Below are 23,770 nucleotides of genomic sequence, written 5' to 3'. Positions count from 1 at the left end.
CAGCCCATCACGACGCCCTCCTTCATTGCACATTCACTTTCTCGCTGCACCAGCCACCTTTTGTCTGCATACACAGTCCCCAGTCAGGCTCGTAGCTTCGAGGGAGCGGCTACGACATGGCTCGCTACAATCCCCTGGCCTTTACGTCTGGTCCCGTCGTCTTTTTCATCACCATCACGTACACTGCCCTCTTGATAGCCCTGCTCCTTACCCATCTCACGCTGCCCAGCTATCCTTCTCATCCACCCCTAGGCATCAATCTCACTCAAGCTTGGTCCGATCTTGAGCACATTACACGAGAATTTCACCCCTACAACAGCCATGCTAATGACAATGTGCGCGCCTACTTGCTCTCTCGCATAGAGCACATGATGGCCTCAAAGAAGCTCGGCAGTGATCAGGTGCAGATTATAGATGACAACATTTCCAATGCCACCTTCTCCTCCGGCAACACGACAGTCTACTTTGAAGGTACCAACCTCATCGTTGCTGTACGTGGATCTCACGATGACCAAGCATTCAACGACAGAAACCGCCGTCCCGATAATGGAGGCGTCCTTGTCAACGCCCACTACGATTCTGTAAGCAGCGGCTACGGTGCCACTGATGATGGCGTTGGCGTTGTCTCTGTCTTGCAGCTTCTCTCTTTTTTCACAGAACCCAAGAATTGGCCAAAGAGAACAGTCGTCCTCCTCTTGAACAATGGCGAGGAAGACTTTTTGAATGGAGCCAAGGCTTTCATGCGCCATGACATCTCTCAGGTTCCGCATACATTTGTTAATCTCGAGGGTGCTGGAGCAGGTGGTCGCGCAGCAATGTTCCGGAGCACAGATACGCATGTAACTCGATTCTACCGCAAATCTGAACATCCCTTTGGAACAGTCGTCAGCGGCGACGGCTTCAAAAAAGGTCTCGTCAGGAGCGAGACGGATTACAAGGTCTTTTTCGAAGAACTGGGCCTTGCAGGCCTGGACATTGCCTTCATCGAGCCGAGAGCAAAATACCACACAATCGAGGACTCAACACGCGAAACCTCGCTCAACTCGGTCTGGCACATGCTGTCTGCGGCAATTGCTACGACCTCGGGACTTGCCGCCGATACCAGCACGCCTGATCGTGAGTCTCATGACGACGCCGTGTGGTTTGACATTTTTGGCAAAGTCTTCATTGTTTTCCAATTGCATACTTTCTTTGCCCTTTGCGTCACCTTGTTGGTGGTGGCACCATTGACATTGATTGGCCTTGCCTGGTCTCTCCACAAGGCTGACAGAAACTACCTCTTTGCACGCAAGGCATTCGTATACTCGGCTGACGATGATGAACCGATACATTTATACGGATGGCGTGGATTCTTCCGGTTTCCCATCGCCTTTGGCATTGCCACGTCTATTGTTGTCGGTCTTGCGTACCTGGTCGTTAGGGTGAACCCATTTATCATATATAGCAGCCCATACGCTATTTGGAGGCAAGTCTGATCTACTTCAGCTCGCGTTGCATGCTAACGGGATTATCTAGCATGATGTTGTCCGCCTGGTTTGCCGTTTCCTGGTTCCTCTTGCATGGAGCCGATGCGATGCGACCCTCTGCACTGCAGCGTATGTATTCTTTACTTTGGCTTTTCATCGGTTCTTTTTGTCTACTTGTCTTTTTCACTATTCTCGCAAATAATCATCAAGTCGCTGCCGGGTATCCCTCATTGTTCTGCTTTGCGACAGTCTTTTTGGCCAACGTTTTGTCTTTCTTGGAACTGTTTTTGGCTCCACCCAAATCTGCCTATGCATGGAATGTACATCAAAATGCAGATGGAGGTAGTCGACCGCTCACTAGCAGTGCAACTGCTGCACGGTCCGACAATCGGGCCACCACAGACGATGACGCAACTGAAACGACTTCACTGTTGAGCGGCAATCGTCGCAGCTTTGCGCGGCACGACGCTGGTAGACGCGACGCAATAAATGAGGGAGCTAACAGTCAAGAGCCGGAGTCACGCCGACGGCTAGATCTTGGGCAGCCGCATTCTGGAGAACAAGAGTGGAGTGGGAAATTGCCAAGTTGGATCTGGATCGTGCAATTCTCATTGCTCGCGCCCATGATCGTCATCCTGGTTGGGCAAATCGCCTTGTTGCTGACTTCGGCCCTATACCAAACACCATCTGATGGCAACTCACCTCTATACATCTATACGTCGATTGCCGCGCTCGCCGTATTCCTCGTCGCACCCATTGGACCGTTCATCCATCGCTTCACCCATCACGTCCCCACATTTTTATTTTTGTTATGTGTTGCAACGACAATTTATAACCTCGTTGCCTTTCCATTTAGTGAGCAACACAAGCTCAAGGTATACTTTGTTCAGCGGGTCGACTGTGACACGGGTGTCAACACGGTATCCCTGACCGGACTGGACGGATATGTGCAGCGCATTGCAGGTAATATGCCGAGTGCACAGCAAAGTTCACTAAACTGCAGTACGCCGGACATCGTGACGCGCAAAGAATTGCGCATGTGCGAATGGGAGGGTCTCCATCCTAATGTTGTCTCTCCAACCTCACAATACAGCAACAAGACTCGTGCCACCGACTGGATCGACTATGAGATCTTCCACGATGATAGCAATAACACAAGCAAGGCGACCATTCGCCTGGTTGGGCAGAATACCCGAGCCTGTCGCATTGTGTTTGACATGCCGATCCTAGATCTAGCCGTTGCTGGCGGTGTTTCAGATCCCCGCTTCGACCCTATCGGTACCATGGGATCCCGGGAGGTACGACTCTGGCATCGCCAGTGGTCCCAGCCTTGGAACGTGAGCGTAACCTGGGACGCTAGACAACATTCAAGGTTTTCTGGAAAAGTCATCTGTCTGTGGTCAGATGCAAATGCAGGCGAGATCCCTGCCCTGACTGAAGTTTTGCATTATCTGCCCGTTTGGGCAATACCTTCCAAGATTAGTGACGGGTTGGTCGAGGGCTTTAGGCACTTTGAGATTTAATCATGCGGGGTCCTTTCAGTCTATTGAAAGGTTATCCTGGTTGCTTCTTTGCGAAAATGCCCGTTTACGGCTGCATGATGGGAATCGTCGGCCCATTTCCTTTGCTCACGTCACTTCAGTCCTCATATTTTGCTTTCCGTATAATGGCCAGTCATCATCTTCTTTTATTCATGATTAAACAAGTCCATTATTCTTTAATGGACGAAAATCCCAATAAGACCTGATGGTTTTGACGAATAATTAGTCCAACACTTACCCACTACTGTTGTGATCCCCGTTGAACGTTGCATGCCAGGTGAGTGTGCGCAACTATTCTTACATGAGATAGTACAAATCCATGACCGTTTCACGAACCGGATCCAAACCAACAATACTTTGACTTTTCGGCTTCTTCTGCAAGCCTCTACAAAGTCTAGTACAGAAGATTGACTGTAGACTGCAGGTGATTGATACAAATTACTCCACCTGACTGCAAATTTCCTGAGTGGGCACAGCATTTACATTTCAGCCAATTGCTCTCAGTTGTACCTATTCGCCAAACAACGGTCAGTCTCTGTTGCGCAATCCAATAACGGGGCGAGCAGACGGCAAAACACTGCTATCAACGAGCCATTCCAGTCTCTCTAGCTCCAGACAAGAAGTTTGTGCCATGTTTCAGCGCCCGTCGAACTTCGAGGCGCAAGACGCCATTTCTGTGGTCGAATCAGAAGGTACCTCCAAGCCACCATTGGCTGTCGAAACCATGCACTCCGACATGAGCCATGATACGACCAATTCGCGCCCCTCGGGGCAGGAAACCAAAACGATCGCTTCCAAATATGAACAGCAGGGACCAAGTTTTGCCACGCAGTCAAGAGTTTATGATTCACCGCCTAGTGCTTCTGATCCCAAGGAGGGAGAAATTCAGCGCCTACAACGAATCGTCACCCAAGGAAAAACAACGAACAAAGCAAGAGAGACGCAGTTGCGCGTCGCGAGACAAGGGCTCAAAAACGCACGCGAAGCACTTGACGAAACATTTGGCGAGTATACCAAAGTGTGTGAAGAGCTCAAAACCGTCAAACAAGCCTTACTACAAGACCACCAGGCAATTGTATACAGGAAAGACATTGAACTGTTTGCGCTGCGGAAAATCAACGAGCAGAGAGAGAAGAATTTAGCTCGGCGCGACGCTCAGTTCGAAGAGATGGAAACTCAACACAGGGCCACACTGCAGGCTAAGGAGGAACAACTGAACTTGTTGAAGGACCGACTGGCAGTCTGGAAGCTTTCAGGCACCTTACATGAGCAGGAAGACATTGATCATGCACTTCAAGTTAGGTTGCTCAAGGTGAAAAAGGGTCGCCAATCTCTAGACATCACACAAGACAAGGACCAGGTCATTTCTCAACTCAAGGAAGAATTGGCAATGGCCAAGAAATCGAACGAAGCTGTTGTCAATCAGCAAGCAGAGCTGAAGCGGGCTTGGGATATATCAAAGAATATTCAGATTGCACTCCAAGAGGAGCGAGAATTGAATGCCCAGCTCCGCGAGCAGTGGTACTCTAGATATGGGGGTGAGGCCAATGACAAGAGCAACAAGGAACAAGGTCCAGGTAGATTACCCACCATTGAAGAGGACGACAATGATAAGAGCGAGCTCGCAGCAGAGCTTGATGCCGCGCAAAAAAATAACTCTGAGCTCAACAAGAAGGTGACAGTCCTAGAGAAGAGGTTGCGCGACGTTAACGCAAGGCTATTCTCGACTGCACAAGAGGCGGAAGCTCTCCGCGAGCAAGTCAGATTCGAACAAGCTAGAAAACACAGTCTGGACAATCCTCGACCCAGCACGATTCACAAAGCACAATTGGACCGTTTGCAGGCTGAATTAGAAGAGGCTCGAGACCTCATCGCGGCCAAGGACTCAGAGATCAGACGCCACAAGAAATCCATTGCAAATGTTGACCGCTACGTGGGTCGCCTTCGACGGGAGATTGCTGCTGCGATTCGATTCCATACTGAGGATCAGGACGAGATTTGCAGTCTTAGGCAACGGATTTCCGAGCTGGTCAATACTGAGGCTCACTATACATATCACCGCCGCCCGCGGGGCAACTCGCCAAATCACGGTATGATCGAGTCTGGTCGTACGACATTTGCTCGCCAATCAAGCCCGCAGCCAACTGGGCATACGACACGCCCACGAGCCCACAGCATATCACATGGGCCATCCATCTTGAGCAACACGATTATCAACACTGGCCCTGAAACGGATTCTGAGCAGCCCAAGACGTTCAAAAGGACAGGTCTAGGCCTCAGGGATAGAATGAAGAAGATGTTGCAGAAAGACGACACGGATGTGGAAGATTCGGGCGCGGACCCTGTCAAAGAGGCAAAGGTCAAGCAATTCGACAGGTCAAGGATGAGGAACGCGTTTGCGCACATGACTCCCGACTCAATGTCTCGCCCGGCCACAGCGACGGTAAAATCGGCCCCTGTGAATCCAGGGGCGGAAAAGCCGTCGCGAGCAACAGCAGCACTGCCAGAAAGCATGCAGCCCTCTGGCTCTGACAGTACTAATGTGCGGTACTATGCAGAGAACAATGCCCAAGAAGACAGGAGACCGCGGACGGCAACTAGCAAGAATGTCAAGGCGAAGCGGCATAGGAGCTGGGGAGCTCAAGTCCAGTAAGAGGTTTCCTTGCGGTTTCTTGAACCATGTCGACTAACGCTACGCAGAACGAAGTTGAAGCGCAGATCGCTATATTAGGACGAGGATTAACCGTCACCATTTCTCTTTATATTGTTTTCCCAGGTCTTGTTTCATAAAGGGTGTTGGCGCTTTTTATTTTGGTCGACCCGCCGTTATCCCAAGAACCCTCCCTGCCTCATCCACGCTTCAGCCAAATCTGTCCACCTTTCCACCGGTTGCCCCACGGTATCAACACCAAAACCATGCGGTGCATCGCCAAAGACGTGCAACTCAACTAGTCCGCCAGCCTTGCCCACGCCCTCGGCCAGTCTATACGCATTCACCACTGGCACCACGGGATCGTTGCCAGCATACACAATAAAGGTCGGGGGGGCCGGGACAAGAAGCTGTACATCTGGCTGCACAGCATCGTAGAGGGCCTGTTTCTCGGCCGGGGGCAGTGGAGGCTTATTAGGAATAATCTGTCGACCGACTGCATTCGTAGAAATGGGCGCATACCCTATAATAGCAAACGGAATATGAACCATGACTGTACTGTCCGCAGCCGTTGAAACTGTGCGTGGTGGCGTCCAGGAGGCCGGGTAACCAGCTAATAGACTCGCTGCAAGATGGCCACCAGAACTTAACCCGCAGAGTGCAACCCCTTGCTCCGCAAACCCACGTTCTCGCAATATCTGCAGGGCGCGCCTCGCATCGTCCACGGGCGCCTGTGCGCCCGTCTGGGCATGGGGAAATCGATGGACTAGGACAAAGGCGTAGAATCCAAGGCTGGTGAGCCATTTGGCCACTTTGATGCCTTCACGGCCCACCATGAGTTCGACGTAGCCGCCGCCGCCCGTGATTAAAATGGCGCGGCGATGGGCGCTGGGCAGCGTGGGTTCGTAGCCAAAGAGCCATGGGCGGGAGACGCTGGAGACTACGGCTGTGTCGAGGCCATTTGGGGTGGTGAGGGTGAAGGCGCCGTCAATGGGTTCGTTGTCCCATAGTGGAAACGCGATTGTGGAGTCTAGGGGATTGTTGGATGTGGACATTTTTTATTGATGTGTTTGCTGTTGAGGGTGGAAATGTGATTGATGAGGTGGTGGGGGAGATGTTACTGTGTAATTCGCTGTGTTATTCACCCGAATGACCGAGCGACTTGGGGCCAGGGTTTGGGGTCCAGGTTGATGTCACGTGACGAGAATCATTCCTGCTTGACATAGGTATTCATGTGTGGATACAATATCCAGTTTTATTAGTGGTTGAAACGTGGACATCATGTGCAAATAGGTTTCATCTTGCCATGCAATGCTTGGCTGTAACAAGAATAAAAGAACCACATATGATCTGGTGAGCACAACCTTAATTTCTGTGCCGGAAATCACATAAAATCAGCCTCAAGGTGACGAGAACATGACAGTCCAGAGATGACCAATGGCTTGCAAGTGTGAAACCAATATGTACTGGTTGGCGAGATATCAATATACGAGTATAAATAATGCAAACCACGACTCTTTGGATGGCGATCTTGCTGATGTGCGTCAGATGGCTCGTGGGCCAGTACTCATCTTGATCCGCGTGATATTTCTTCTGCATCATTCCAAGGGGAGCTGTTAACACGCTGCCGGCTGAACGTGATACTGCGAGAATATACGGCATGGATTTTGATGCATGAATCAATTTTTGAACCTGACTCGAGTACCACAGTAAACGAGCATGCGGTAGAGTCGGGCACTCTAGTGATACATCCAAGTTCCATGAAGCTGTGATCACTCAAGTGGACTCTGACAGACTCAACTAACCTCATGGCTTATTCGCCGTTGTGAGTTGGCCGAGAGGGTCTATAATGTGTTAGCAAAAGACAATCACTACAGTACAAAACCAGTTTACAGTAGCCATATTTATCTAAAGTAGACTAAGAAGTGGTTTAGGTAGAAGAAGTAAACCTAAATAGGGTTTATTATACTATGTATTCTATAAAAGTAAACTACTTTTATTTCTACTTCTATTAATCTACTAGTATTACATAGTACTGTAATAACTAGTTTCCTACTAACTATCTAAGTATTTTACCCCTCCTTTCTTTAATCTTCTTCACTACCTCTACTACCTCTACTACCACCTCTACTACCTCTACCACCACCTCTATCACCACCTCTATCACCACCTCCACCACCTCTACCACTACCTCTACCACTACCTCTATCACCACCTCTATCACCACCTCCACCACCTCTATCACTACCACCACCTCCACCACCTCTACCACCTCTATTACTACCACCACCTCCACCACCTCTATTATCACCACCTCTACCACCTCTACTACCTCCACCACCTCTACCACCACCTCTACCACCTCTACCACCACCTCTACCACCACCTCTACCACTACCTCTATCACCACCTCTATCACTACCTCCACCACCTCTACCACCACTACTACCTCTACCACCTCCACCACCTCTATTACCACCACCACCTCCACCACCTCTATTATTACTACCTCCACTACCTCCACTACCTCCACTACCTCTATCACTACCTCTATCACTACCTCTATCACTACCTCTATTACCACCTCCACCACCTCCACCACCTCTACCACCTCTACCACCTCTACCACCACCTCTATTACTACCACCACCTCTATCACTACCACCACCTCTATCACTACCACCACCTCTATTACTACCACCACCTCTATTACTACTACTACCTCTATCACCACTACCTCTATTATCACCACCTCTATTATTACCACCTCCTATTAGTAAAAATATTATAACTTATTATTATGTTATATGTGCGTATAGCGTGAAGCTAATCTTTTCTACCCCTTTTAGTCTTAGTTAGGTATTATAGCGTATAATAGAAATAAAACTACTTTTTATACTTAATTTAAACCCTTACTATAAAAGTAAACTACTACTTTAATAAAAGTAAACCACTACTTTAAACCTATTTACAGGTATACACGAGGTCAGTTTACACCTATATAGTAAACCCCTAGCGTACCATTCTACAGTAAACAATTTTTTACCGTAGTGGATGGATTTCCGAGACTGAAAATTTGATACAAGTGACAACACAACAAGCCATGTCGTCAGAAGTTAGATAGTTTGATTGCTGTAAACACATCTTACGGCGTGATGATTCCATCATGAATCCATCAATCAATCGGTCAGCCGTCATGGAAGGACAGAAGAATCGGCCCTGGAAATCTCACACCACACTAGCGGCTAAAAGTGGGGCCGCGCGTCGCCAGACTTGTCATCACTCCACTCTGCGTCACCAAAGCATGAGCCAAAGCATGAGGCGAGTGGCGCCACATGATTTCATCCCTATTGCGTTGCACAGAAGCTAGGGATTTGTCGGAACGAATTTGCATAGGAATTTCTTTTTGTTAGCATGGGGTGATAAAGGGGCAAAGAAGAATAGGTATGAGCATATACATATATATATACCATGGTATGTATCATGGCGAACAAGACCACGTTAAAAAAAACTTGCTACATCACATACCTACGAGATTTGCATTTCAAAGACCTCTTGTCCAAGACTATCAATTATCCAAGAGTATAACACTGAACAATTTCTACCGCGTTCCTGATATCAAAATGCCAGGTAGGTTCTACCATACTTTGCATGTTCAAAATCATCTGACCCAAGTCTAATCATTTCACAGACTCCAACAACTCCACGCCCGCAGGCCCATCATCGGCCCCAACACCTTCTGCACGCATGGCACCCAAAGCCACACACGAAGTGCTCAAGGCCGCATCTGCAGCCCTATCCTCACAGGGTCTCAACCTGTGCCCTCATTGCTTCCGCGAATTGTCGCACTGTAATGAACGCTTTGAATTTGCGTAGTCATGGGTCCGGTATTCAATCACGCCTTTTGATGGTGACGCGCCAAGGTTGTTTCTGGAGCGAGGATGGGGCCTTTTTTCGGATACTGGGATAAGATAATAGAGAAACAGGACAACAGCCAGGTCCAAGTGCTTTGTCTGAATATCTGATTCTTGCAAATGTCAAGCTTTGGGACGACGATGAATTTGTGGGAGTTTTGATATTCGTTTATACTGGTGGTTTTCTGTGGGCTGGCATCATGGAGGCTTTTTTTTTGTTTGCTGGATTTCTCTTGTTCTCCCGTCTCTTCTAGATAAAAGTCACGGCATCCGATCAGGCTGCTGTCTTGGCAATGAAAATACTATTGTACTTTATACCTTTGGGCAAAAGATTACTAAAAGGCATTGTTGAAATGTCACAATTGTACATAAACTATGGGCTGAAGAAAAGCGAATCTCAAATTTGATGCCCTCCCTCTCCCGGACATGCTTGTGTAGGGGATCTTGACAAACTCATTTCAAAATAGTATGACGACTACTACCTTGTTCAATTTCATACATACCTAAGGGATGTCGGAGCATGTAAGTAAAGTAGTTCCCTTGTTGGTGCTGGGGCTTTGGGTGCACGAAACTCCGCCAAAGAATCTGTACCCCCACTTCGAGTCAAAAGATGGGAGACGTCGAGAGAAAGATTTTCGACTAGTCCCCGGGCCACAAGTTCTGCGTTCTGCAATTCTCATCGAGTCAGCACTGAGTGAAAATTTTGGAATGAATCCTGGGTTGCGTACCACTGCAGCTCGTGGGTCGATCGCGGCTGCTGACAACCCTTGGGCAGAGAGGAGGATGAGGGAGATATGGCTGGCCTTCATATTGAGTATTGGTTGGAACAGGTGAAAAAATCTGTTAAGATTTGAGAAATGACGTGGAAGAGTAAAATTGCAAGAGATGAAAGCACTTGAGATTAGTAGGAAGAGTTGCTGGATGATTTGAACAGAGAAGGTGTCGTCTCTGATTTTTATACCTGTATCTTACGATGAGTCTCTTCGAACTGATGCCGAGCAACAAGGCACTATCGCCGCATCCTCTACATTGATTTCGGTCAGTAGGACCTTTTCTGGTGATATTTCCTTGAACACTGCATTCGTGTACTCAGTGAGGTGTATTTGCGGTGCTTGTATGGTGTATCTGAAAACTTCGCTCGGCGCCTTGCACTAAGAAAGGTCACTTCAAAGCAAGTGTCCGTCCCTATTAGCTCCAAAGGCCCAGGCGATTATGCTGTACTTGGGCTTTGCTTTGCATGTTGTAACTTGTACTGATAAGTATTGATCGACGATTGTAAGCAACTGTTCATCTAGGTTCGCTTTACAGGCCCATATGCTCGCAAACACTCCTTGAATACGTGGGTTCTTACACAAGCTATGTCACGCTACCTTACGTACTTCTGTGGTACAGGGGTTCCACTTGATTCTCAATTGTATGATTTGTGTTGGTATTATGCTGGTGGCCGTTGAAGTCACTTGGTGCACGTGTTCTAGTTAGCCATTGTTCAACTAAACCATAAGGTACCTTATTTCAAGCACTCCTGTTTGGAAAAGTAGAGTCTTGGGTAGGTTACGTAAATCTATGAGGTGCATACATAATACGGTGTCGTAGCGCTAACCCCAGTGGCCAGAGGTGAGAGAGTTGCTAATTGTCCTTGCCACAATAGACTTATCGCCCTCACCCTGCCTGTTTTGGTATAGATATCGACTTAGCAACTTAGTAGTGTCGGGTAGTGCTTATCATATTTTACTAAATATTACGCTCCATAGATAAAAGGGGGAGCCGTTTTATATACATTCTATATCCCTCATCTAACTACACGTTTAACCGTACTACACCCTAACGTTACTACACTAATACCCTTGAAACACCTTCCTCCTATGTACTTGCTATGTTACATTTGTATTTTATATCATTTCAAGCTTAAAATACATGGCTTTAAGCACGATCTTGTTAGGCAGCCGAAACCCCTGGCACTATACCTAAATTAGTAGTATGGGCGAGGACAATTAGCACTTCCCAAGGGGTGACGCAGTTAGCTGTCTCGTGCAAGATCTGGCCGAACAAACTCGTGAACCTCTGGGGAAGATCGTAGCAAGGGGTCCGTTATCTCAGATCTACTTCGAAGCGTCTCTGCACGAGCCTGTACTACTAAGCGTTACTTCAAATGGCAAGTGCATGTAGACTAGAAGGGCTTACTTATTCAGGGCACCATACCAGGATGCAGCTAGTCTAGGGAGCAAACGATATAGCTGGTAAATTAAGCTCTTTGTCAAGCATCTGGATCTCACTTAGCGGGACCTTGTAATGCGCTTCTAGATAGCAGTCACTATGAACGAGACCCTCAACACCACCGTTCAGGTCGTTCATCAATCGGACATAGCATCGCTCGGCCAGAGAAATCAGCGCAAGGACAGCGAATTGAATGCGCCATGCTGTTCAAGACCGTAGCGCTGACTACTAACAAATACACTAGACACACGCAGGCAAAGGACGGTGATACAGGCTAATATCCACATGCCGCACTCTTCTTTCGCCTTTGATCTGAGGCTGAAGCGTTCTCAGCAATATCAAGCTGCTTCGGCCTTGGGCTGGGCTCTTTGGCGCTCATGTATTTCCACGAATATGATTACAGCGCATTAATTCAGTACGGTAGAGAATGCGGGGACTCAGGCGGGACATTCAACCGCGAAGTATGCCCCTGTGAGCATCACTACTGTGCCGTGTGCTAAGAAAGAAGGTCCCAGCCGGCTGGCTTGCCTATTGGAGTCGGAGCATCACATACATGTCGTGTTTTATAATGCCAACATGATCAAATAAAAGGGCTGTACCTTGCAGCACATTTTGCCGGCTACCTAGTAAAGTATTCACGCTGTAGGATCACACAAGCTTTTCTAATATCATCTCTTCTGACTACTTTCATTTACTGTATCCCACTACCGGTAGTAACTGATATATGTAGTTTTATTAAGCTTAGGAAGGAGATGGTTGTTGTATAAACTCTCTAATTTCTACATTTACACAGCATGTTATCGTAGCTAGCCCACACTCAACATAATGTCTGTATTCATAATCGTGAAGTTGTAATGCTATAAAATGTATTATTTAGTAGGGAAATTTGTGATATGCTACGTTATTTTGCATTTTGGAAGTATTGAATTTGTAATGATGAATCTGCGGGAATAATCTTGTGTACCCACGATGCCACAGAATGAACGAAGCTAAACTCTTGTTGCAGCGTTCTCTTTTAAACAAAGGTTGAAATTTGTACACTTGTCATATTTATACTTCTTGCAGATATACATGTTCCAGAAATGAAGTAATCGTTGAATCCACCATCCTTGACAGCCAATTCCTGGATCTCTACAAACAAGGCGTTACAGGCAAAGCGTGTAAACTGAATATAATCATTAAAAACAGAATTACGGCTGATAAAAATACGCTTTGCAATTTGAAGGTTACATCCGATACTCAGATCGAATGGCAAGAAAAGGGTATATGAGAACTCCAAAACACCGCACTTGCATACCTACAGTCTCCAATCACCACCTCACCCACCTCATCCATACGCATCACGAGTCCAAGCGCAAGGTAAGCACCAACAGACAAGCATACGCCGAGACACTCAACGCCGTCAAAACCGACACCACATTCCCACTCGTACGGAATTTTTTCCGTCGTAGTCCGTCTTCGCCTACTTCGGAGAAGAACTGCTTATTTCCTGTATAAGGGGTACATGTTAGCCTTACCGTTGCACTGCATCCGCATACTTTTTTATTGGATTTTTTATTAAAAAAATGGCCTCTTATCATCCAAGCACTGCTTCCACGAACAAATACAAGCATACATGTATAATTATACATACCTTCACTCCGTCTCAGCGCGCCCACGCCCATGATGCCAGCCCCGTACACGGCAAACAACGCCCCGATGCTATAAAACTCGGAGGTAAAGATCTTGAGCACGATGAGTGCGAAGCTGAACTGGCCGATGGCGGTGCGCATGTAGGCGCCTTCAAAGGTGCGTTGGGCGGCGCGGATTTCGACAAGTTCGGAGGGGGTGAGGATGATGGTGGGGTTGTTGTGGTGGTGGCGGTGGTGGGAGGTGGAGGGGAGGTGGGGGGGCGGCATTGTGAGTGTAGCGGTGGAAGTTGGAAGTTGGAAATTGGGGGCTGGAAGTGTGTGGTGTACGTGAGGTCTGTAGTCTGGTACGGTATCGGTAGTGCTGAGGTTGTAGGTAGCTTGGTGCTTGATGGAGCTTGGCGCGGTGCGGAAGAGCCCTGGTCTTGGAAGTTTAGGTTCGGTGTGGAGTTTTTTTTTTTTTTTTTTTTTTTTGTTTTTGAGGCCTTGGATACAAAGGTTCTGGTTCTGGTTTAGAGTGATTTCCAAAGGAAAAGATGCAATTCTATACTTGCAGCAATATTGACTTGATTCAAATGAGCTTGGATCTGGTGAAGGTACCGTGTTGTGGTAGGAGTAGTGGTGTGCTGTGCTCACCTGGACAGGGTCCAAGCACCTCCGCGATGAACTCCGCAGATCCGAGTCTTGGCACTGTACCTGCCGGAATCGTCACATGCACACATCCACCACCATCCCATCACTTCCAATCTTACTGTACGACACCGCGCCAACGCCACATACCCAAGTGGGAGACGCGGTCGTTTGTGCTGAATTATACAACGCATGCGGCTGGGCTTGAGGACGTCACTCCAGCGAGCTACCCTTGCTGCTCTACAAACGACAGAGCAGTACGTTCCCGACAACCAATATTGTCTTAATTAGCACATCCTTCGCTGTCGCATGCCTCTAACAATATATGACTTGTAGACGATCCTTCAGCCATTCGTCTTGTCACTCTGTTAGACTAACGCGTCTTGCAAGGAAGACGCTCATCTCCACCCCTATCGAACGCAATCCATTGCGATCTGCCACCGCACCCAGACAACGCACCTTTTCCACGTGCGAAGACATTTCAGATCTTCTCGATTCCGACACAATGCCGGGTCCCAACTCAGTCACCTCAATCACATCGAGTGGAAAGCGTAAAAGAGATACAGCAGTGAAGTTTTATGCCGTCAAGGTCGGAAGGAAACCAGGTGTATATCAGTCCTGGCCAGAGGCCCACGCACAAGTCGACGGCTACGACAACCCGATCTGTGAGTAAAGTGGCAAGTTTTGAAAGGCTGTCACTGAGTCCGGGCAGTCAAAAAGTTTGACACCTACGCTGAAGCAGAAGCCATGGTTACAGGCGGCGCTGGTTCTGCATCCAAGTCCAGCAAGGGCAAGACCAAGTATTACGCGGTAGCTGTTGGACATGTGCCCGGCATATACACAGACTGGAGCGAGGTTCAAGCACAAATAAAAGGCGCGTCTGGAGTCAAGCACAAGGCGTTCGCTACGCACGCCGAAGCACAAGCCTATGTGGACGAGTTCAAACGAGATAAGAGCGCGGCCATTAGCTTACGGGGTGACCTTTCCGAGTCATCGCTAGCCACGGGCAAAACCACCAAGGACAGCGTGAACACAGCCAAGAAGGCAAGAAAGGAGAATGATGCACCCAATTCGAGCCTGACGAATGGCGACATTGTCTATGAGCCTGGCATGGGCCCTCTCCCTCCCGATGCAGAAGATGGCTTCGACCGCACCATCAAATTGGACGTCGAAACCGGACAGATCAGAGCCAAGACGGAAGAAGAACTCAACGCGACCACAAAGCAACCAACAGGCGACTTTACTGGCCCCATTATCGTCTACACGGACGGCAGCTCCCTTGGGAATGGCCGTACAGGTGCTGTAGCAGGTGTAGGCGTATACTTTGGGCCCCGTGACCCGCGCAACGTCTCCGAACCCCTACGCGGTGACCGACAAACCAACCAGCGTGCCGAGCTGACGGCGGTTGCGCGAGCACTCGACCACATACCCATTGACCGGTCGGCGGAAATCGTGACGGACAGTAACTACAGTATCAAATGCCTGACGGAGTGGTGCAACAAATGGATGGCCAACAACTGGCGCAATGCGGCGGGCAAACCAGTGGAGAACCGCGACCTCATTGAGCCTATCATTGGGCGGATACGAGAGCGGACTCTCTGCAAGGCAGAGACCAAGTTTCGGTGGATCAAGGGTCATGCGAATGACAAGGGCAACATGGCAGCGGATGAGTTGGCGGTGGCGGGCAGTCGGCTGAGTACGCCCGAGTTGAGGGGGAAGCGGGAGTTTAGTCTGACGCTGAACACGCCGACGAGGCTGCATGCGTTTGAGGAGAGTCAGGGGGATGAGCAGGATATTGAGGAGATTTTTGCAGTATTGGCGAGGGAGCAGGAGATGAAGGAGAAGGGCAAGGGCAAGGAGAAGGAGAAGGAGAAGGGTGGAGAGGGGTTGGGAAAGGGAGTTGGTGATGAGTTGACGGGTAGGACGGAAGGTTGAGAATGTTGTAGAGTGTATGGCGAGTAGCATATGACTTGGCTGGACTACAGATTTCCATTGAATGTTCTTGTAGATGTGGATGCATTCGCCTGTGACCATTTCCAACATGTCTCTTTTTTTTTTTTTTTTTTTTTTTTATCTGAAGAAGATTTCCACAAGTCAAGTATGGTAGTTGAAAGGATCGTAGACTTGGGCCGGTGATGTTGTTGTATTGACATGTGAAAATATCCAATAGTACCGCGCTTGCTGCTTACCGGTACGGTAGGTTTGGAAACAAGCCGTTTGGCGGCTAGAGAACTGGACAGGGCCCGCGGGCACAGCAGAGTATTGTACAGTGAAGTATGCAAAGTAACGTACGCTTAGGTAACTACTAGTAAAGTACTCTAATGAAAGATCACATGTGGGCTTGGCCGGTGCCGATGACGGGCCGAAGACGGAAGAAGACAGTCATGCGGCGTGGGGGTTGTTGGTCCGAGAACAAATTTGCTTGCGTCATTCGTGCTGCAAGCATCCTACTCTACTGTTACTATACTAGTACTGTGGTACGGAGTACATCCTGACCAGGTATGCAATCCACGAAACGACAAATGCCAGGAAACCCAGGGCAGCACAAGGAAGTACTTGACTCTAGGCCAGACTGGCAGCATCGATCTGGGTTGTGGAAAGAAAAAAAGAACAGCCATCCCCCCCTCCAAAGAGCAACTCGGCAGCCATCTGTTCTTATATGACCAAGTTTTTTTCTTTTTCTTCTTCTTCTTCTTCTTCTTCTTCTTCTTCTTCTCCTCCTCCTCCTCCTCCTTTAGTTTCTTCTTGCGTGACTAGTGGCCGTCGATGGTATCCCTGCCAGGGCCGGTGCCAGGACCAGTGACAGGACCAGGACCAGGACCAGGACTGAGCCACCCAGGCCGCCGATCCTCCGCCTCTTGCTCATCGCAGCATCAACGCCAACGCCACCAACTCCAACTCCAACTCCAACTCCAACACAATCACAATCACAATCCTCACCAGCAACAACAAGCCCAGACAACCACCCCCCCTCCTAGCCGCAACCGCCGCTCCAGCACCCACTCCGTCTACGCCCGGAACCTCCTCATGAGCAAACTCGCCCAGCCGGGACACGACCACGCCCACGAAGAAGCCCACGCCCAAGACAACGCCCAAGCCCAAGCCGCCTCTTCCGACCGCCCCTCACCCTCGTCATCCACGCCGACCTCAACCCCCCTTCTCACAGCCCAGCCCAAGAGCGTACAGGCCATCAAGGAGTCGTCGCAGCACCATGGCCAGCTCAAGCCCCTGCCGCTGAATGCCCATTGTCCAGGACACCTCCGCCATCCTCAACATGGCCACCACCACCAGCCCGTGGGCAAGGACGGCGTGGGCAGCGCCTTGAGCGACACCCCGCAGCCCTCGCAGCCCGGCAGCCCCCGAGAGTAGGCCTCACCAACCACGCGCGCGCCGCCTCTCTGCCCTGCACACGCTGACAGAGGCAGTAGCTTGACGCGCAACAGCTCCACCACATCGACGCCGCGCCTGCGCCCCACCACGCTCGACATCCCCGGCCTCACCAAATCAAAGGTCTCGCCCGACGGCAAGATTGCCCAGCGCGATGTCGGCTCCAAGCTGGTCATCGTCATGGTCGGCCTGCCCGCGCGCGGCAAATCCTACATCACCAAGAAGATGGCCCGCTATCTGAACTGGCTGCAGCATGACACCAAGATTTTCAACGTGGGCGAGAAGCGCAGGGTGGCTGCCAGTGCCAGTGGCTTCCGCCTGTCCCAGGCCAGTCTTGAGCGCGTCCCTTCGAGTGTCAGGCGCGCTCTCCAGGACCACAAAGACTCTCTGCCGCAAATCGCTGCAAAAATTCTCATCAATGGCGATCCGGCCCAGGACGGCACTTCGGACCCACCGCCCAAGCGACCAGACCCACTTCGCACAGGGAGTGCGATTGCAGACGATGATGGGCAGGATGCACAGCTGCCAAGGGTCGAGGTCACCAGTCCAGGACCCAAGTCACTGTCGCCATACGGAGAGTCGAATGGCGAGACGAATGGCGGCGGCGGCGACGACGCCATGGACCAGTCGGCCGACTTCTTCGATCCCCAAAACCAGCGCGCAGCACAACTGCGAGAGCAATGTGCCATGGAAACCCTCGACGACCTCCTCGACTACATTCTCAATGGCAACGGCTCCGTGGGCATCTTCGACGCCACCAACAGCACCCTCGCCCGCCGCAAGCAAATCATGATGAAGATTCGCCAACGCGCCGGCCCCGAACTCAACGTGCTCTTTGTCGAGTCCGTCTGCCGCGACCAGTCCCTGCTAGAGTCCAACATGCGTCTCAAGCTCTCTGGTCCCGACTACCAAGACAAGGACCCCGTCGCCGCCCTTGCCGACTTCAAGAAGCGCGTGGCCATTTACGAGAAGAATTACGTGCCGATTGGCGACTACGAAGAGGAGAACAACATGCCATATGTGAAAATGGTCGACGTGGGCCGCAAGATGATCTCCCACCAGATCAAAGGCTTCTTGGCGGGCCAGGCTGTCTACTACCTCCTCAACTTCAACCTCGCCCCGCGCATGATTTGGATAACGCGACACGGCGAGTCCACCGACAACGTCGCGGGCAAGATAGGCGGCGACTCTGAACTGAGCGAAAACGGGCAGAGGTACGCTCGCGCCATGACGCGCTTCATCTCTACCCAACGCAAAGAATGGGCCGTCCGTCAAGCGGACAAGATGGCCAATACCCATTTCCCCCCAGCGCCCGGGGACCATACGCCGCCGAATCCGCACTACAGCCATGAAATCGACGAGGCGCACAATTTCTGCGTGTGGACTAGTATGCTGAAGCGCAGTGTGCAGTCGGCACAATACTTTTGTGACGAGGACTTTGAAGTCAAGCAAATGCGCATGCTCGACGAGCTCAACGCGGGCATCATGGAGGGCCTGACGTACGACGAGATCCGGTCCAAGTACTCTGACGAATACCTCCGCCGGCGCCAGGACAAGCTCGCGTACCGCTACCCCGGCCCCGGCGGCGAAGGCTACCTCGACGTCATCAACCGGATCCGACCGGTGATTGTCGAGCTCGAGCGCATGACGGACCACTGTCTGCTGATTACGCATCGCAGTGTCGCCCGCGTCCTGCTCGCCTACTTTCAGGGCCTCAAGCGCGAGGACGTTGCCGATCTCGAGGCCCCGCTCGGCATGCTGTATCAGCTTGAGCCGAAGCCGTATGGGGTCGAGTTCAAGGCGTGGAGGTATAATAGTGCGACGGATGATTTTGACCTTTTGCCGGATTATAAGCTTAGGCGGGCGGCGTCGGGTATGGCGAATTGAGAGTGGGATTGTGAGGGGTTGGGGATGGTGTTGCTGGGCGGGGAATGTGGAGGGGGAGTGGCGTCGGGTTTCTTCTTCTTCTTCTTCTTCTTTTTTTTTCTTTTCTTGATGTGAGTGAGTACAGGCTGTGAGGAATGGTCGTGTGTATTATTAGGTTTGGTTTGGTGTGCTGCTACGGCTTGGATTGGATTGATTGGATTGGATTTCAAGGGGGGCAGGTATACATTATTTCATCTTGATTTTTCATCTTTTCTCTCTTTCTTCTCTTCTTTCTTCTTGTTTGCGGGGTTTTGTTGTAAATCTGGGGTAGGACTGATACTGAGAGGTGTATGCATGTATAGAGATGATGGGATGATGGGAGATGATGTGTAGATTGTCGGTACGAGGATGAGAGGGTTTGTTTAGTAGGCTATGGGCGTATTTCACAAGTCTCCATGGCTATGGGCAGGTAGGGTAGCAAACATGCAACTCCACTCATACTCATTCGGTGAGATGGGTAAGTGCTGGTGCTGTGAGTTGGCGTGGCTGCTTTTGGTTGATGCTGCGGTAGTGGACGGCACCTGACAATCGCAAACAATCTTGGAAGCACACACAACAAACAAACTTGGAATCGCATAGCAAACAACCTTGACCAAGTACAACCTCTCGACCGTATCTCCCCATGTAGCAGCGCAGTCTCATCAGTACACTACGTCTCATCTAGCCTCAATCACCCAGTACCACTGTAAACACCCACGTCAAGCAGTCTGACAGAGAGATGGACAACAATTCACCCCTGTGTCCCGACTGGGTCTTTCTCAACAACGCCAACGTACAGTAAGTCTGATACAGCCAACTCGACAGCATCAACCATTAACACTGCGTTATCAGCGTCGCAAAGGACCGCGGCTGGTTCAAAACCTACACGCCCTTCACATCCAAAGTGGATGGCTCACCATTCTTCAGCCCGCCCCATCACCTTGCCGTGCTAGGAATAGGCACCGTCGAGATCCCTACAAAGCGCTCACCCAACACTTCTGGTGTCGCTTCGCACTCATCTCTCCTTCTCCACAACGTCTTGCACGTCCCGGACTGTCTTTGCAACTTCATCGGCCAACCAATCATGTCTGATGGATACAATTTCACACTTCGCTCCGGCGCCAAATCCCAAGGCACAATCAAAGACAGCAAGGGCAAAAACGTCGCCTACTTTGACCCCAAACGCCCGCTTTGCACCATCAAAATCCGCTCTCCACCAAACGGGCCACCGCTCGGTCCGTACGTGCTCAAAGAGGACGAGCTGTACATGCTCGGCTGTCGATGGGAAGATGCCGAGAGGCGCAAGTGGCAACTCTTCCAAGCCAACAATGGACTATCCACCTCTGGGCAAAATCCCGCCTCCTACACCGCCGAGGAAACCGCCTTTCTCAAGAAAAACTACGGCTCCGAGTTCCACTTCTTAACCCAGCACGGTCTCAACATCCACATCCAGCAAGACCGCGACGAAGGCCGCGCTATTCTTCGTGCCGTCATGCGTGACGCCGAACTGTCTGACGAGGAAGAAGAAGAGTCAGATGACGAATCAGCCTGGCAAGGCCATCAAGCAGACTAGAACTTCACCCACCCCCAACTCGCTTGGATCGAAGCGCACTATGCCAATTCAGAGCAGTTCATGTTGTCATATGGACTCCAATTCTACAAGGACGAGGATGTGGACGAGGCCAAGATTGAGTGTGTGTTGGGTTATGTTGGGATTGGTTTATTGGGAGTAGGACGTCTTGTGGTTGTTTTGTAGGATTCTGGGGGGAAGGTGAGAGATGGCGTTGAAGTATGTTTGTTGGTATGATTAAATTGTAGATTTGGTAGGAGGGCTGGTGATGTACATCTACCAGCTGATATATACGCCTAGGCCTTTTATAACTCGCGGTTTCAAAACTCAATACACATATGCACCCAAAACTTCCATCTTTTCCCACCTCTACACTGATTTCCGAGAGTAACAAACAAGTCTCATGAGGTAGCTTGCATTCTCAAAAGAATTTCAGTTCTGATACATGCACACAATCTACGCGAATATTTGCAATATATATACAATTTTACTTACCAGATCATGTGACACACCAGTAGTCGCCGCTATCCACTATTAAACAGGTCAGATACCTCCATCCTCACACCACCGAAACCCCATTACACAATTGAATTCAAAACGCAGTTCCAAACTTCAATATGTCCTGTTATTGGACTCCCCGCGCTAATCATGCTTCGGCAATATACCCAGCTGGAGAGCTATGAGATGGGCGTGTGACGAAACTGCGCTGGATCATTTTTATGATTTGGAGAGAGATGACTTGTGCGTACATATACACTGAATATGAGTGGGGGGACTGTGGGTCTGGTGGGTGTATTTGCTAAATACGTACAGCTTCTGAAAAGCTGAGTGAGTCTTCTGATGAGTTTTTTCTGGATCTGGGTTTGGGCATTTGGCGCAGTGCCAAAATGACGAGTCTGTCCTTGAAATGAAATGCTACTTTACTGGAAAATCAAGACCTTTCCATCCATATGATCGAGACTGCGTCGTCTCCAACTCGCACACAAGCACATGCAAACAAAATCTGCATAGCTGATGCGCAGGCCGGCGTTGGCCTTAGTGTAGCGCGTATATATACGCCGCTCCGCTCTGTCCCCATATTTCAAGCTCTAGTTAAAGCAGGCGGTGAGCCGTGGAGCTGCCAAATATCCTCTCACTGACTAGCCAGTGTCTTCTCTGCTCCTGTGGAAAATCTCTATCAACTCCGGGATGTGGGTTGGGCCAATGTGGTTTGTAATTGCATATGAATGAGGTGTTGGTGGATATTGTATGCCTGGAAATCTCGAGAAATCTCATCAATAATGTTGTTGCTTTTCTGAAACATATAACCAGGTCGATCAATGAGTTTTATGGGGTTTTCTCTCCCATGTGATGGACTCGAGGTATACGCTTTCTTGAGCCGATTTTGTACTGTTGGTTATAATTACCACTCATTGATGATGGTTCACTTGCGAGCGCATGGTATCCAAACAGGAATCTGAAACCGGGACTGAGACTTGTTGATGTCTTTTCTGCGCCTCTTGGTCTGCGCAAGAAAAGACATGGTTGATTTCAATGTCTCATTCCGCGTTAGTATTCTCTCGCATTATAGTTCACAACACTCCATAACCACACGGCGGGTTGTGTCTGGTTCATGTGACCCGTGAAACCCTTCATACTTGTTCAATTCTTCATTTTCTCGATATTCTGGGAGCAGACAATGTCATTGGAATTGTCTCACAACTGCGCCCAAAGAAAGCGACTCAAAGTAACTTGGGGCATACAGAACAGCCTCTTGTGTTGCAAAAATCGTGCCTGATCTGGTGCAGTGTTTACTGGCCTGTATACAGAAAGGTTCAAGAGCAGGGTCCACACCTACATGCATTAATGCCCAGCATCAAGAGCTGTGTGCTCATCCATTCAACATCGAAAATCTATGATAAATACTCCAATCCAGTCCCTCACGCCGATGCACCAAGTATCCACAACACTGCTACTACATCGCAGCTTCGCCCTCACCGCCCTCCCGCCTCACCACAACACCACACCGCAGCGCAACCAAAGTCTTCAACCTACTCAGCCAAACACTCTCTGCTCCACACATATCCACCGACATACTCCGAAGCTGCGTCCCAATCGCGCACTCGAACAAAGAATCACCAGCGTCAAAGACTTCAGGCATGAAGCCCCTGCATTCGGCATCTACCCCCTCACAGCCATAGTATCCGCGCATAACAATGTCAAGATTTACGTGCTTCTCAGACGCTGGAAGGGCTTGTAAGATGGTGAAGACAGTTGTGTAGGCGTGAACACGACTTGCGATCGGAAAGGCGGGAAGGTCTACACTAGATGGAGTATCAAGAGCAGCATAGGGTCCATTCCAGCGCAGATCGATGCCAGTGAGATGCTTGATCTCATAGTAAGCTAGATTGCGAAGCGGCTCGTTCTTGCAGGATCCCAGGCTGTGGTGCGCAGGGCGATCTTCAATGGAGATTGACTTTAGGCTGGATAGGCGTGCGGTGGTTATGTTGTGCAAGGTCGTTGCGAGATTGGCATTGGATGCTGCTTCTTCTGCAATCAGGGCGCTGTAAGCTTCGCGCTGCTGCTCTGTGATCTTCTCGTCGGTAATGAGATGGTGGAACTGGTCCAAGGTTTCTGTGCCGATGGTGAGGTGTTGAATTGCGGACGCGATGGTGGTGTTTCTAGTGAGCTTGTCGAATGTGTCTATGCTGAGCTTGAACAAGGAGATCTTGACCGTCTTGAAGCGATCCATGGATTTTGGGTTTGGTGTCGGCTTCCCTATAGGAAAATAGTGAGCCTCTTCCAGGCTCCGGCGGTCCGCTTCGTTAAGGTGACTTGCAATTTTGTTGATGATGTCGCTGGATAAAATGCTAAGATAGGACATGA

At 49.8% G+C, this 23,770-nt stretch overlaps 11 protein-coding genes across 11 annotated transcripts; 9 read left to right on the top strand and 2 right to left on the bottom strand.

Annotated features, from left to right (window-relative positions):
* Window positions 1-368: 368 nt before the first annotated feature.
* IAQ61_008324 (uncharacterized protein) lies at window positions 369-1,475 on the top strand (the record flags this gene model as incomplete). The annotated part of the gene is made up of 1 exon (XM_066097955.1): window positions 369-1,475. The coding sequence occupies one exon, from the start codon at window positions 369-371 to the stop codon at window positions 1,473-1,475; it is 1,107 nt and encodes a 368-aa protein (XP_065952452.1).
* Window positions 1,476-1,597: 122 nt separating this feature from the next.
* IAQ61_008323 (uncharacterized protein) lies at window positions 1,598-2,989 on the top strand (the record flags this gene model as incomplete). The annotated part of the gene is made up of 1 exon (XM_066097954.1): window positions 1,598-2,989. One exon carries the CDS (start codon window positions 1,598-1,600, stop codon window positions 2,987-2,989), a length of 1,392 nt encoding a protein of 463 aa, XP_065952451.1.
* Window positions 2,990-3,638: 649 nt separating this feature from the next.
* On the top strand, window positions 3,639-5,738 carry IAQ61_008322 (uncharacterized protein; the record flags this gene model as incomplete). Its single annotated transcript, XM_003836993.2, has 2 exons — window positions 3,639-5,656; window positions 5,708-5,738. 2 exons carry the CDS (start codon window positions 3,639-3,641, stop codon window positions 5,736-5,738), a joined length of 2,049 nt encoding a protein of 682 aa, XP_003837041.2.
* Window positions 5,739-5,833: 95 nt separating this feature from the next.
* On the bottom strand, window positions 5,834-6,712 carry IAQ61_008321 (uncharacterized protein; the record flags this gene model as incomplete). The annotated part of the gene is made up of 1 exon (XM_003836994.2): window positions 5,834-6,712. The coding sequence occupies one exon, from the start codon at window positions 6,710-6,712 to the stop codon at window positions 5,834-5,836; it is 879 nt and encodes a 292-aa protein (XP_003837042.1).
* A 2,421-nt stretch (window positions 6,713-9,133) lies between these two features.
* On the top strand, window positions 9,134-9,533 carry IAQ61_008320 (uncharacterized protein; the record flags this gene model as incomplete). The annotated part of the gene is made up of 2 exons (XM_003836995.2): window positions 9,134-9,287; window positions 9,349-9,533. 2 exons carry the CDS (start codon window positions 9,134-9,136, stop codon window positions 9,531-9,533), a joined length of 339 nt encoding a protein of 112 aa, XP_003837043.2.
* A 548-nt stretch (window positions 9,534-10,081) lies between these two features.
* Window positions 10,082-10,405, top strand: IAQ61_008319 (uncharacterized protein; the record flags this gene model as incomplete). Its single annotated transcript, XM_066097953.1, has 1 exon — window positions 10,082-10,405. One exon carries the CDS (start codon window positions 10,082-10,084, stop codon window positions 10,403-10,405), a length of 324 nt encoding a protein of 107 aa, XP_065952450.1.
* Window positions 10,406-13,350: 2,945 nt separating this feature from the next.
* On the top strand, window positions 13,351-13,934 carry IAQ61_008318 (uncharacterized protein; the record flags this gene model as incomplete). Its single annotated transcript, XM_066097952.1, has 2 exons — window positions 13,351-13,789; window positions 13,897-13,934. 2 exons carry the CDS (start codon window positions 13,351-13,353, stop codon window positions 13,932-13,934), a joined length of 477 nt encoding a protein of 158 aa, XP_065952449.1.
* An 83-nt stretch (window positions 13,935-14,017) lies between these two features.
* Window positions 14,018-16,048, top strand: IAQ61_008317 (uncharacterized protein). The gene is made up of 2 exons (XM_003836999.2): window positions 14,018-14,708; window positions 14,756-16,048. Exons 1-2 carry the CDS (start codon window positions 14,369-14,371, stop codon window positions 15,976-15,978), a joined length of 1,563 nt encoding a protein of 520 aa, XP_003837047.2. The 5' UTR covers window positions 14,018-14,368; the 3' UTR covers window positions 15,979-16,048.
* A 1,022-nt stretch (window positions 16,049-17,070) lies between these two features.
* On the top strand, window positions 17,071-19,317 carry IAQ61_008316 (uncharacterized protein; the record flags this gene model as incomplete). The annotated part of the gene is made up of 2 exons (XM_066097951.1): window positions 17,071-17,408; window positions 17,472-19,317. The coding sequence occupies 2 exons, from the start codon at window positions 17,071-17,073 to the stop codon at window positions 19,315-19,317; spliced, it is 2,184 nt and encodes a 727-aa protein (XP_065952448.1).
* A 757-nt stretch (window positions 19,318-20,074) lies between these two features.
* Window positions 20,075-20,908, top strand: IAQ61_008315 (uncharacterized protein; the record flags this gene model as incomplete). Its single annotated transcript, XM_003837002.2, has 2 exons — window positions 20,075-20,133; window positions 20,188-20,908. 2 exons carry the CDS (start codon window positions 20,075-20,077, stop codon window positions 20,906-20,908), a joined length of 780 nt encoding a protein of 259 aa, XP_003837050.2.
* A 1,951-nt stretch (window positions 20,909-22,859) lies between these two features.
* Window positions 22,860-23,768, bottom strand: IAQ61_008314 (uncharacterized protein; the record flags this gene model as incomplete). The annotated part of the gene is made up of 1 exon (XM_003837003.2): window positions 22,860-23,768. The coding sequence occupies one exon, from the start codon at window positions 23,766-23,768 to the stop codon at window positions 22,860-22,862; it is 909 nt and encodes a 302-aa protein (XP_003837051.2).
* Between the last annotated feature and the right edge of the window lie 2 nt (window positions 23,769-23,770).

The sequence above is a fragment of the Plenodomus lingam genome (assembly GCF_022343315.1).
Source record: "Plenodomus lingam strain CAN1 chromosome Unknown contig_3, whole genome shotgun sequence".
NCBI classification, from domain to species: Eukaryota; Fungi; Ascomycota; class Dothideomycetes; order Pleosporales; family Leptosphaeriaceae; genus Plenodomus; species Plenodomus lingam.
This window is presented reverse-complemented; position numbering and strand designations above follow the sequence as displayed.